The sequence below is a fragment of the Bombus terrestris genome, chromosome 9, assembly GCF_910591885.1.
Source record: "Bombus terrestris chromosome 9, iyBomTerr1.2, whole genome shotgun sequence".
Classification (NCBI taxonomy): domain Eukaryota; kingdom Metazoa; phylum Arthropoda; class Insecta; order Hymenoptera; family Apidae; genus Bombus; species Bombus terrestris.
This window is the reverse complement of record NC_063277.1, coordinates 15,230,524-15,245,125: the sequence shown is the minus strand read 5'-3', so window position 1 is coordinate 15,245,125 and position 14,602 is coordinate 15,230,524. Positions and strand designations below refer to the sequence as shown.

At 40.5% G+C, this 14,602-nt stretch overlaps 1 protein-coding gene across 2 annotated transcripts in view; it reads right to left on the bottom strand.

Moving 5' to 3' along the window:
• Positions 1–14,602, bottom strand: part of LOC100647740 (glypican-4) — a 147,977-nt gene that overhangs the window by 36,716 nt on the left and 96,659 nt on the right. Inside the window, exons 1-2 of one of the 2 annotated variants that reach the window (XM_048408710.1) lie at positions 12,726–12,830; positions 12,510–12,579 (exon numbers count right to left, since the gene is read on the bottom strand). The exons of the other annotated variant lie outside the window; for it this stretch is intronic. Of the exons in view, the coding sequence (XP_048264667.1) occupies positions 12,510–12,564 (55 nt within the window). The 5' untranslated portion in view covers positions 12,565–12,579; positions 12,726–12,830. Of the gene's footprint in view, positions 1–12,509; positions 12,580–12,725; positions 12,831–14,602 lie in introns of those variants that run through there. 2 annotated transcript variants of the gene reach the window in all.

Sequence of the window (14,602 nt, the reverse complement as noted above, 5' to 3'; positions counted from 1 at the left end):
ACGATTAATGTCAAAGTTATGAATGCCTCTATAGAAAGCATCGTTGTCGTTAGTTAACTGTTGCAATTAATAATTCGGATTGATATCTGTCCGCTTTGAAATTGATTGGTGTACGTATGCAAGTGCGCGATTGGAAATAATCATTTGCGATTTTCAATAGGCAAATGTAATTAATAAATCTAATTACCCTCCTTCCGTCATTTTGAAGTCAACGATGATTACGCTAATTATGAATACACGAATAACAGGAATAATTAAACAGCGACCAGAACTTCTCTGCGTACAATTGTATAAATTATATCATTTTCATAAAAGAATTCTTCGTTTAAAATTTCTCGCTTGAATGAGAGTTCCTTTCTGTAAGAGTTTTATCCCATTGAAGTTCGAACGTTTAAAAAAAATAATATCCTCAAAATGAGAAGAGACAAAGAGTCAACAAAAAGGATTCAAAAAGTAAGGGAAGCGATAAAAACTTTTCTTTTCGTCGAAATCCAATTTTCCGTTTTCCGGAACGGTAGTGGATAGCTACTGGCATAGGAATCACGCAAGCAAGATCTGTTCTCGCGTAAATTTCCACGAGTTTGTTCGAGTTTACCTTTTGCAACTAGATCGACCTAATCACATTCTTCTTTATCGATAGAAATTTACATTTCCGTCTCCGATTTTTCGACTTTTAAACGTGTCCGACCTCCTTCCTTTCGCTTTAATTTCCTGCTAGTTTGATATTTTGTGAACAAATACGCGTCCGATACAAGAACGACACTGCTTGTCGATATTGTTAAACGGGACGAAGTTACACAAAGTACTTACAATAGGAAACGTCGAGAAAATTAATGAAAATGGATGCATCGAAGTAATTAAATAAGTAAATTAAATAAAGTTTCCAAATGAGAGAGTCGGATAATTTCTAAAACTTCCTAACTTCAAACTTACTTAAATCAATCAAAGTTTTCAAATCACAAATTAATCAAATAAATTCAATTACGTCAAACAGAGTCACAATAACTATGAAATTTTTATCTATTTCTTAATTCTACTGTTTATAAGAGAAAAGTCGATCCGATCCGAAACAAATTCGAAGTTGATTGAATTTAGAAGAGTCATTAGAGCAGTATGGTAATCGAGCAGAAAATGAAAAGCAGTTTTAGACAAAGGCGGTTCGATCGTCCTGAACGCGTTTGAGGAAGAAATAGTCGCGATCAACGACGAATGTAAAATTTGAATGTAAAATCCTTTCGAGACTCTGTCTAAAAAACTTTATAACTCGCGTTATACGTATTTTAGATACCTGAAAGAGTTATCAAAGGACGGTAATACATACGTATTACCTTCCACGGACAAGACGTTCCATCAAAAATTTCGAAAATCAGAAAACACAAGTTTCATTATCTTATTATCCTGCGTTGATTGCTTTCCTTCGTTCAATTGAAAATATTCTGTCATTAATTCGCAATAACCCGTGCAATACATATTACCAAGAAGGTAAAAAAGAAAAGAATTAGGAAGCTTCAAATATTTTAACATATCTTGAAAAATGAGAATTATTTTCTGTCTCGTTAAAAACGAACAGAAACATTTTCACGTATTTAACAACTGCAGAAATGAAAACTATGTTAACAGACATCCTGAGTGATTTCGTAGTTTCATTGTTACTCTTATTACTTGACGAAATAATTCCTGAAACATCAATACGTATCAGCAGAGCGTATCAACGGTAATTTCGCTCAATTTATAACAATTTTCCAAAGACTAGGAATACATCCATTCTTCGAAACGTCCCAATAAACCATCCAACGGCGCCGAGATCGAGCAGCATCCACCCTCTATCGCGCGGCGTGACAATAAGCCGTGTTTCCATCGAGGGTCGTAGAACAGGGCAGCAGCCCTACGCTGTTCCCTTATCGGTCGGACGCCAGGCTATATCGCTTATCTGCCAATATTTCCAGTCTGCCGTCTAAGTAAGCTAATTTCCAGCCACTCGGAACTCCGAGTCGAACTTCCACCCCCTTTTGCCCCGACCATCGTTTTGTCGTGTTCCTTCGCCCCATTCTCTGTCTGCTTCGGCTTCAAACTTTCAAACACGCCCGTAAAAGTAATCCCGAATTATTTCCGGCGAATCGGTCGTCGTGACCGCGCTTTTCCGCTCGATTCGATCGCGCGACGCGTGCAGTTAACGAGCAAAGTAATGCGTTACGATTACGACAGTCTTGATATAAAAGTCTGCTTGCTATCAAACAGCCCCCTAAATCTCTTCGAACGGTCCACCCATCTTCGACAGAGGAAACGAATACGACCTGTGTTCCTTCAATTTCTGTTCCAATCTACGCGGCTGTAAATTTCATTTAATAATTCTATTTTCATTGACTCGTTCGATACGAGTTTTCTCTTCCTTCTGTCTTCCTTTCCGACTCTGAATATTTTTAACGTTTGAATATTGATCACAAGAGGCGACACGTAGGAGAATAGATTTTCAGGTAGTTTTGAAATAGAATAGAAAATACAATAGATTCATCCTATTAATTAATACATGAAGTTTCAAGCTCCAGTTTAAAATAACACCATTAGACGTATACCACAAAACCTTGTGAAATATAAGATAAAACACATCCCTCGTTCCAGTTTCTTACCAATACAGATGGAAAGAAGCATTGGAAGATATTTCTGTTCTATATCTAGCTTCTCATTTCCACATTTCCCATTCGTATCCTTCCATAGCCAATTGTCATTCGAATTAGCATTCATCCTCAAAATCGCATTATTCGGAGTTTCCTGGCAGACAGCAGACGACATTTGCATCGATTGTTCCATAAGCACCGAAATAATAAACGCCATAAAACCGTACTAACTCCTTCCCTGGGCCGCGATTTCACGACGTAGATACCCGTTGGCGCGACAGAAAAACGGAAGATCGTCCAATAAATTTCTTCGAACGATCCCATATAAAAAAGCAATGACAAAAAGTGAATAAGGGAGAGGAAGATGGAGAAAGGAATAGGATATAAAATAGATAAAGTGAGACGTATCTGGAAAGCTCCAAGAAGCATTTGACGAACTACCGTTAAAAGCCCCTTGGCGCAGACACCGAGACGACCCTCGTGCAGCTTTTGCATCGCGTAAAGCTCGTACGTATATACACGCGTGTATGGTACATAAAGAGCCGGAGAGTTACGCGGTACGCCGTTTGTTAGCGTACTGACATCGCAAAGACGCCGGGATTTCCGTCGCGACGCGCTTCCGTGTCGCAGCCAACGACTTTGTACGGTACCGGCTGCTTTTTCCAGGAAAGGGACAGAGGACCTTGTAGCCAGGGGGAATTATGAAACAAGACAGAATCGATAGGAGGGAGTGGACGGTACAGGGGTAGAATCTGTCGACTGTGAATGATAGACAGGGAAGAAGAAGTTGGATGTCGAGGGGTTCTGTTAAGTTGTTTCCCGGGTGGTTTGGATCTGCTTGAGGAGAAATTAATTTCTGTTTAGATCCTTGGAAATTAACGGAACTTCAAGGCAGAAAGTATTTTGTATTATACCGCTGTTAAATTCGCTCTAGGGCAATTTCCGATAATCCGAGGGTAAATTTACATCTACTTGGAGTTGAGAAAATTTAAAGAATTCAAAGGCAGAGTTACAAATTTTTTTTAATTCAATGCTTCTATATTGCATTACCATCAGCTTGATTCAGAGAAGATTTTTGTAGTCTCCGGAGGAAATTGCTATTCTTAAACAATAAAAGTAGTTTCACAAAGTAGCTAGTATGTATAATGGTACGAAACTTGTAACGATACAAGATGATCAAAAAATTCTCCAATTTCTTAAGAAAGTTGTAACAACAACGGTTAACAATTGCCTGTTGGAATTTAGCTAATTAACACGTAGAAAATTATTAAACTTGAGGTGTGTTTCAACGACAAAATCTGGCTGAAAATACTTCAACAAATAAACACATCACCTTCCACCATTGCCCATATCACCAAACTTAATCCACACTTGATGCTCGTCATCGTGCAACTCTCTAAACATAGATCAACCCCCTGATCGATTCGATCCGCTGTACACGTGTCACCATCGTCCAATGTTCAACCTTAACACAGTCGATTGATTCCAGTTTAATCGAGCCGTGGGAACCGCAACTTTCATCTCCTCTTTTTATAAACGAAAGGTCAGCTTTCATCCTGCGACTCCGTCATCCCTTTTAAGCGTCAGTTAATTACAAAAACAGAATACTCGTTTAACGGAGAAGATCGGTTGAAACTGAGATGCAATCATCTATTAATCGAAAAATGCCCACGACCGACTAGCTGAACCTAATGAGATTAAAGGGACGCGATGTTGGTCACGCTCGAATATCATTTCCATCGCGACCGGATGTCACGGGGTAATTCCGTTTGTAATAAATCAGCCAGATATCGTCGCGAATTAGCAGAAATTCTAGCCGGATATAGCAACGTCCAATTCGATGAAATATAGATCGAACGTAAAATGGGTACCGATGAGAAGCGAATTTCATGCAACCTTTGTCAAACGAGTCGCAAGGGTTGCGTACGTTCGAATCTTGAACACGAGGATGTATTCTATTTTGTGCGGTGAATACAGCACAGGGATAGAAGGGTTACTATTCGATTAGAAATCTCCCTTCGTCGGAATGGCTGCCAGTGATACGCAGATGTAGCAATTTTCTGGGCCAAACGAGAATTGAAACACGTCTTTGATCTTTGGGAATAAGACGAGCCCGTGATACGATAGGGTATTTCCGGATAATCGATTTCGCGAAACTCTATTTCGACGAAGCGTGGTAGTTTTCTTTAGTGTTTCGAATTCTTTTAACATTGTCACAGACGAGGAATAATTAAGAATACAAAACTGTATCCTGAAATTTATCGAATGGAAGAAGATGGAAATTTCTGTAACGTTTGCGAATTTCTATATTGTTTCGTCTTAATTTTAATCCTTCTTTCGTTTCTAATCTTTTAGCAGTTACGTAGAATCGTTTAATATGGTAACAAGAAATTGGACGATTCTTCAAGTGATTAAAATTCGTATTGCGGTGTTTCGCGACATTACGACAAAACTTCGAATTATCGTTGCAAGTCAGTAACACCTTAGGATAGCGAGCAACGTTGTAGAATTGTTAGGAAGCATATTATCCGTGCTAGGTAATTTACAGCGCGGTGGAACACTTACATTACAAAGCGCAAAGCCCATGGAATCAAGGAGAATCACAGAAATCCTTGCAACAGTATTACAAAGCACACGGTAAATCCAGTTTAATCCCTTCATTACGAAACATTCTAACAAACCTGTTACCATGAAAGATTAAAAAATCTTGCCCGAGATTATTCGTACGCAAGTTGTGAAAAAGCGAAGTAAATCAACCGAACGTACTCTGCAACGTTGTTCCACGTTATTGCGGCTCTGATATTTATTTTACGTTACAACGTGTTGTCTTTAAACAATTCCAAACGATAAAAATCACGAAAAAATCGTGGAAAAAGGAAAGAGCTATTGAATTGGGGAAACCACAAAAAACGCAACAGAGCGTGTCTTTTTTATTCGTGTTTTATTTCTTCCTTTTATTTTTCCTTTTTCCATCGTTTCCACCTTCACGCTCCAACGAGCTTTCACCCTTTAACGAAACTCCAGGCGGTTCGTTCCTAGCCGATTCATTATTATTCCGAGCGAATCGATGATGGCAAGTTCGCGCGATGCAGCCGGCCCATTCACGCGCGTTCAAAATAATTACTTTCGTTCCGTTTAACGCGGGGATGAAAAAAGGTGGAGTCGGCCGATGTTTGGCTGAACAAGCCACGTTCTTTTCCTATACGCGTCACTCGATCTCTCAAACTCCAGGAAACCTCTGAATTTTTCTCTTCCGACAGACCTTACTTTGTATTTCATATCGACGTGCTCGAACGCAAATCACGCGAGTTTTTCTCTTCGTTTCTGACTTAAAGCTGAATCAGAGAATCATTCCCGTCCTTTCCCAACTCCTCTGTCCAATCAACAACTTTTTTTCGATTATCACGCACAGTCTGGCGATTCGAGCGTAACGACGATGAACAGAGAGAGAGAGAGAGAGAGAGAGAGTCGGCCGACGTCTTTCCGTCGGCATTTAAAAGGGCGTTGCACGCGGAAATTGGGAAATTTCCATTGTAAGTGGATTTCCGCGAATAGCGTCGCTGAAGCCAATCTCCACGTGGCAAAGGGCGGATTTCGAGCCGCTGCTATCGCAAACATGAAAAACCGTAGAAAAATGCAGTCAGCCCTGAGGGTATGGTACCTACAGCGAGATCCTTCCCCGAGGATTTGTCATTTATATGATTAACGAGCGAATGACATTCGTCGGATATCGATTCTGTCTTGTTTCCTCCTTTCACATCGTAAGAAACCAGTTTTCGATTTATTGGGAAATATTTTTTTACTCGCCAGATAAATTACCATTGCACAGAACGCAAAGAGCAGGGAGAGAGCGAGAGCGAAAGCGAGAGCGAGAGCGAGAGAGAGAGAGAGAGAGAGTTATTATTTTCTTGGAAATGTTTCCTACTCGCTTTTTCTTTTGTTCTCCTCTTTCTTCTCTTTCGTTCTTCTCTTAGAAGGCAGGGTGGTAAAATTCGAAGAAAAGAGGCATGGAACGCGGCAAGGAAGCTTACAAGTATATTCAAACGATGTGTAAATACAGAAAGAGAAATACGTATACGATGTAAGAACAGAGTGCAAACAGATTAAAGCAAACGAAGCAGGCTAGATGTTTCAGCTGACTGTATTCAAAAGCAATATACAGATTATACTACCTTTAAATGGCAAGGCTAAATGACCGTAACAAGGGAAAGATATGTATATTTAGCCGAAAGTTTCAAACAATTTATTTAGCTGTAAAAATTACCATAATCGCGTTCCAATGGCCAATAAGCTCTAATCGACAATGAAACAAGTTTTCAAGAGCGAGTTTTTACCAGAATAAAGAGCACCATAATTGTTGAAAAATTATATTTCAGTTTTATTTACCGCTTTATATACGTTTCCATCAGCAGGAAAATTAACGTTTGGGAAAACAGCTCTCTATTTCATAATACCCTAAAGCTGTGTATCCCATTTTGTATAAACATCATATGCGCTTATTTGCAACGTACTGTCCAACAAAAGCCAGTAAATCCAAAAGGTAAACAACAAACATTTCTGGATATTTGGAGATATTCTCATCTCCATAGAAATTCTATAGAAACTCGTGGTCGATCGATTCCCGTCCCATCTATCATGTCATCAGAGAATGACGCGAAAAAAAGAGAAAAATTTTCATTATTACTTAATAGAGCGAGCTAGCGTTAAGGATCGCATTAAAATTCGTACACGTCATTTCATTGAAATTCGAGCAGCCGTTGACAAAATCGAGACGCAAACCTTTCGACGTCTCTTATCTCGAAAGCCAAAGTTACGAGTGAAACTCCATAATATGGCCGATCGAGACTGAAAATTCAAAGTTCGTAGAGTGGTGCGATTTTCCGCGTGCCCTGTGCCTGTTTAGAGGATGGAAATTACAGATATTGGCAGCGATGCGTTGGCGTCGCTGCGAGATTCGCCTCGATTCCAACGGAATACAAATGACGTCGAAAATCGTTCCTTCCAGGGACAGCGGCTGCAACTTCTCCCCGGGGAAGCTTGTAAGTTGAAAGTGTTTGCACTTGGTTGGAAAGGAAGAGTTGTTCGAGGGTGGAAAACGAAGGCGATCGGTGGCTGATGTTCCGTCTTGGCGAAATTGAAAACAGGATGGAAATTAATGGGAGTTCGGACGTGGTTGCCAAATATTTGCAGTTACCGGGCTTGGCATTTCCATAAAGGTGAATCCCGAGCAGGCTTGCTCCCCTACGAATCCATTTCCCTTCGATTGGAAAAGGGAATTTTCTTCGCGGATAACTCGGGGGAGTTTGGAAGTGAAACCACCGAAAGATTTAGGTAATCGAGAAGGCAGCAATCGAATTTTCGATCGCGTTATCGACATTCCTGTTATATGTAAGAAGTACGTACAGGATAGCAGAGGTGCGTTCGAGATACGCGTGTGCTTAATAGTCGCTTCTGGTCGCGTGATCGTTTTGTTAGGACGCGATTAGATCCGAATCTCGATGGCGTGACTTCGATTTTTGTTGCTCCCGATGGTTGTTTATCGTGGCTGTTAGTTTAATTGCACGTAGAAGTACCTTGATATTTACGACACAGCTGCATCGTCTACCTCGACGTTTCTTCGTCGATTATTCATTAAATCAAAGGGTTCGATTTTATCGCAGCGATTCGACGAATGCGTGGACTCTATAGACTCGTAGAAAAAGATCGATATCAATGGAACCGGCCGAACTTACTTTCTAAAACCGATTCAATCTATAGGGTGTTCCAATCTCTCTATATAATTATCATCTTCTTCATAAATACGTATAATTAACACTTTGCGCTTTTCCAACTTTCATGTTCCCATCTTACCGTTTTTTCGATAATACAAATAAGATGTTTGATATTTTGAAGAAAAATTTCGGCGCAACCTTCAAACGAGATATTACGTCCACTGTGCGATATTTAAAGGTACTGGATATGGAAAATTAAAAAGTCTACCAAAATTTTCATTACGTCGTTCGATTTATCTCCACGCATCTCTTCTATTATTCTAATCGCCAAATATTTGACTCGCTTTTCCCATACAAACACCAACTATCCCTATTTCCATCTGCCAAACAAAATCAACCTACCGTGTCTATTCTCGAAATTCCTCCCAAACATACTCAACCGCCAGTCTCTTGCATTCTGTCGACGCGGTGTATTCCCAGCGTCCATCGGAGTACCAAAGGATAGAAAGGAAGACAAACCGAAACAGGCAACAGAGTGGGTAGTCGCGACTGGCTCACGGTATCACGGTTAAATCGCACAAAGAAAGAAAGACCAGCGGTTTTCGTTCATTCATCGACCGTCGCTGCCAAATATTGCCAGACAGAAAAGAAGTAACAGCGGACGAATAATGGAGGGGAAAAGAATAAACAGGAAAAAGAGGGGAAAAAGAAAGTAGAAAAAGCGAGGAAAGGGGTGTAAATCGAAGAGATAGAGAAAATTCGAGCATCGAAACCGTTCCTCTTTGTGCAACGTGTTCTCTTGTATTACGCGTGCCTGTTTCACCCACCATCATAGGATTCCCGCGGCGAATCTCCATTAAATATTTACGAGCATGCCGAATCGGCCTCTGTCCGCGCGCTGGGAAACGTGGTGGGCTTCCTTCTTTCTCGCCGGCGTTACCGTGTACGCGATCAATCCCGCGTCGATGTGGTAGACAGAGGGGACGACTGGCGTCCAGACGAAGAGCGTCGTCGTCGTCGTCGTGGTCGTGCACGCGGCGTCTGGCGTCGCCGAGTACGAAACGCTCGGCGAGATTTCAATCCACTTACACTAGGCCGAGTTACAGGCTGGACACACCGGTTCACGATCGATTGGACGAGTACGATGTGTTTCAGGTCGATTGCGTTGGGAATTCGTTTTTCAAAAGGACATATTCCAGATACGTAGACGGTTTCTTTAAGATTTTACGGATTCTGGTCGAGGACTGTAACTGGAAATTTTTTCAACTTGTCTGAGATTCTCGGAAATTTGGAATCGTTCGAGATTGCATTCGAAAAGGATCAGATCGACGAAAATTTATAAAGTAGAAGATAGGCGCGATGTGAAAGAGTTTCAAGCCTTCGCGAATCTCTGTTACATAATACCGATAAATCGCATCGATATAATGCCGATCGATCGATCGCGAAACGCACAAGGATGGCGATTATTGGTTCAGTTGCGGCGGTCGCAACGATACCGATCGTAACGGTACTTCTCCAACTGTCTAGCTGTGGTCCTTTAGACACGGGTCAAAAAGTATGTTTAACCTTGAGTCATCCGCATCTGTTTGCGTAGGAATATAAAAGCAGCGGTATGAAAGGCAGCTGTTAATTATTTGAGAAAAGCATTGTAAACGACGTTAAAATTGTAACCAGAACTGTGTAACGCGCGACAATCCCCGTTTCTTATTCCTTTAACCTTTAAAACCGAATCGCCGATCAGACGAACGAGCGAACGTTCGAAAAAGAGAAGCGCAATTGTTTCGGCGTTATTTGTCGCTCTCTGTCGTTGTTGTCCTGTTTAACAAAGAGAACGACGACGTGGCCGGATGCACAGGCAGGACACAACAACGAAACGTACGATTTTATCGATCGTTTCAGCTCATACAGAAGGCAACGTGTATCCACGCGACAAAGGCAGAACCGCCTAAAGTGGGACTACCGGCGTGCAACAATGTAACCGGCGCGTTGCTTTTCGTTAGCAACTGGCAACACGCACGTGAAATGTTTCTGCGTGTATTTTCGGATCTGTGGAAGAAGCGTGTGTGCGTCTATGAAAGAGAAAGAGAGAACGCACGAAATTAACGATCATGATAATTGTGCCAGCGTGAAGAAAGGGGAAATCCTGACACGCTCGCGAGACCCTCTCTCTCTCTCTCGTTCTTCAACCCCCTACGTGCAAACACTAAACGCCTCGATGAATACCAGTGTGTGGACAATATACGGGGTGTTCTGTTCCACGAGACTGACGATTGACTGTTTTCTACGGAAGTGGAGGAATCGAAGGAGTCGGGAGATAAAGGATGATCCGTGTTCAGATATTTTGTATTTGCTGCGACGTTACATGAGTTTTATTGATTCAAGACTTTTGTTCGTTCGTCGACTTAACGATTTCCTTGTGCTATTTCATTGCCTTTCTCTTTTTACAATCTACGCCATTTTCCATTGTTATTAGAGAATCAGTTATTGAAAGATAGTAAATAACGCGCAATCGTTGTAAAAGTTTATAAGTATTAGGATATCTATGGAGAATCAAGGAAACTTGAAAATCGAAATTTTGGAAATTATCGAAAGCGAGAATTATCGTCTTAAATGAAAACTAGTATGGTTTGCTAATGCGAGCGATTTTATCGCAGCAGGTGAAAAGGCAAAAGCGAGGAAATCCTGGAGGCTTGATAAATTGACATGTTATTCATACTATACTACGATAAAGATTGGTCTAACGAGACAGGTGTCGATATTGGTAATATTACATTAATTTACATTAATTAATTAAATTTCGCGATAAAATCACGATACAATCTCTTTCTTCTTTCGACTTACAAATTTCTATTATTTGGCTTCCATTGGTTTCCCCTTTTCACGAAAACCTGTTTCTCCATTTACCATCGCAATTATACGGCTTCCGCGACCTTCACCCTCTTCCTTCATTCCTCTAGAAACGCAACAACGACTCGGCCGTTTGCTCGATCTACATCGATCAGCGCGAAGAAAGTCAAGCAACGTAAAAAATGAAAACGAAAAGAGAAAGAAGGGAAGGGGCGAAAAGGTAGGGAGAAAGGTTCGCGTCAAAGGAAGTGCAAGCTGTTTCGAGTAGAGATTAAATAAAATCTCGCGGCGTACGACGTTGCGCCGCGAGTTGAAAGCTGCTAGACGAGAGGAATCATCAAGTAGACGCGAACACCCCGTATAACCGAGCGTTTGTGTACACTCGCGTGACTGTGTTCGTTAGTCGAACTGAAAGAAAAGCATTTGTGAAGTTTCACGGCTCCCCTAGCTGAAAATCGAAACTCGTTTGCGCTCGATAATCGAAGAAAAGCCTCGGCGAACCGGGGGCGAAACAATCGACGCGAGCGCGGCAGCCCTTAGGGTCGACACGCTTCCACTTTTCCAATCTTCTCGCGTAAGTTAGCTCGTCGACTGAGTGAATAAAACAGCAAGAAAGAGGAAGAGATAGAGAGAAAGAGAGAGAGAGAGAGAGAGAGAGAGAGAGAGATACAGACAGACAGACAGACAGACAGAGGAATAAGAATAGAAAAGAAGATTCGATCGTGACAATCTTTCGGTTGTTTGTTTGATTTCAGACGAGACGAGGCTGACGAAAGTGACTGAGTACGATGATTTAGAATTTAGGGAATTAAATCAAATTTTATTTTCCTACGATATATGTATCGCTGTTTGAATTGCAAGAAATAGAAGAAGATTAAATATCAGGGAGGAAATTTATAGTTGGTGTAAAGTACAAAATGAAGGCCATAAGGTTTTCGTTTACGGAGAATTATTAATCGTAATTATTAATCGTAAACATGATACGCTATCAAACGTCTTAAAACAATTAGGTTGTCGGCAAAGTTTCTTTTATACGGAAATAATAGACGCACGATGTTTTTTGTTTTATACTAGTTCATTGAATTAAGCACGAACGTGATAATAGAAATATAACGAAATGGATCATACCTAGTTCAATAAAATAATATAAAACAGAAATTGTTGCTCATCTATCATCGCCTTATCGAACGAAAGAAACTTTCCGGACAACCTAATACTAGGTTTGTTATTCGTACATAAGATACAATTATCCACCGTTATCCACACCCAACGTGTGTCTCGCTATGAGATTGTCTCAGATTCTACTTGTAAAATTCTTCGCCACCGCAAAACTTACCCCCTCGATGCTCGAAACAAACTCGAAGAAACTGTAAAAGGTAGTGCATCAGCATCACCAGAGGAGACACCTGCGAAAACACGTAGAGAAAGTTTCGCGGCGGTGTCGGCGTGCAACCGACGGATTTAGGGTGTTTTAGGGCGAAGCTTAGAGAATGGGGTGAGAAGACATAGGGTTGCTAGGAGACACCCTCTTCCACATGTTATATTGCATTACCCTATGCGACTCGTGTGCGCCGGGTAGACGGTGAATTGGTTGCACGAGTCTCGTTTTCCCCGATGCCGGTTCGAGGGTGTCTGCGTAGAAAATCGTCGAGCCTGGTATCCTTGAGTATTACGCATTTCCTTTCCTGACCTTTTCCACCTTCTTCGCGGCTACACGCGTCCCATGCGCTAAGCTATGTAATCGCTTTACATTTCCTTTTTTAGATTTCTCTTTTCTGGACGTCGTCGGGATCCTTGACCTGGACAACCTGCTCGTAGCAGCTATTAAAATATAGACTTGGCCGTTTAACCTTTTGCGAAAGGGTGTTATCAGGGATAAGTTGCAGTCAACGACGTGTGAAAAGGTTTTAGTGCTCGAGGATGCGAGAGAAACGAAAATAATGGGGTTGGCAGAGAGAGAGAGAAAGTTTGATTTTGGGTTAGACTTTAACAACTGTAACCAACGTCTGAGTCATGCTTTTGGGTCGTATTGTTTACCTATTCTCGAGATGGTTTCTTGTCAGGTAGATGGATTTATTGTCGTGGCTGTTTTTAACGCTCCAATACTTTTCGCTCGAGTTTTATAATTATTTGTCGAAATAATGACGTAATTCGGAATATTTGATGTATTTCGGAATATGTAACGGAATATTTGGAAATTAATGTTATCGTTTAATGAACGAATTTTTATGCGTACAAATTGTAACCGTTCGTTCGTGTTATTTTTTTGAAAATAAGACCTTGGTGCTGGATAATATTTTAGATATATGTATATGTATATTAGATATACGTAGATAATTTATGTAATATTTTAGAAAATCTTGAAGCTCTGTTCTCGCATTTTCAAACGCATCGATATCTGGGTTACGTGTTCAAAGGTCGCGTCGATACTAAGGGTAGAGAAACAAAGGGAAAAAGAAGACAAAAGGTAACGAAAGAGAAGCGATGGTCGGTCTAACAGGTGGCCCATAAAAATAGCTAAGCTTCCAATAAACCTCTCACGAACGGAACCCTCTGGAAGCGGAAAATTTTCGAAAGTATATCTGCGCTAATTAAACGACTAGACACTTAGCTACCTCACGTGTCGCGTCTCAATTTCGTTTCTTTCGAGCAACTTTTAAAATTCCAAAGGACCCTTAACATAAACAAAATCTAGTTAACTCTGGTATTTTTCTCTTTGACCGTGGATCGTCGACCGCCGAAGCGTCGATAATCTTATTGTTAAATAGCGTTGATCTTCTCTGTTAGAAAAATGCCAAAAGAATACAACTAATAAAAAGCTACAATTTCTTAACACTTAGCCAACGGCGCATGCCACAGCGATTTTTCACTACTTAAAAAATAAAGGGGTCTAAAAATGATTTAAATGGTTAATTATTTGTAAAATATATCTTGCGGTAATGATTTTATTTAACGATTTCATAAATTGTTTATACAAAACATCAAATTAAAGGTATACATCAAAAGTATAAAAAGATATAGGTAAAATTAAAAACATTAAAGCTGACCAGAGACAAATGACACGATTTGAACGTGAAATGAAAAATTCATAATGGATTTTAATATTTTTTTTACAGTGTGGTATCGTTCGATTATAACTTTATTTATTCATAACTGATACTCATAACTTTTTCATTCATTTTAACACCATTAAATTGGCGTATTTTATTATATACTGTACTTTAAAAAAAGCAGATAATAACTGATAATAACAACAACAAAAAAGAGAAACGCGTTGCTAAAGTCAAAAAGGGAGATCTCGTCGTTCGGTCACCTAAGCGATGTTCTTCACAGAGGGGAGATCTGCCTATTCGGTTGGCTAAGTGTTAAAAGTACGATACGTAAGAAGAATAAGCGAAGAACACGGCGCTGATAGTATTACGATGTTTG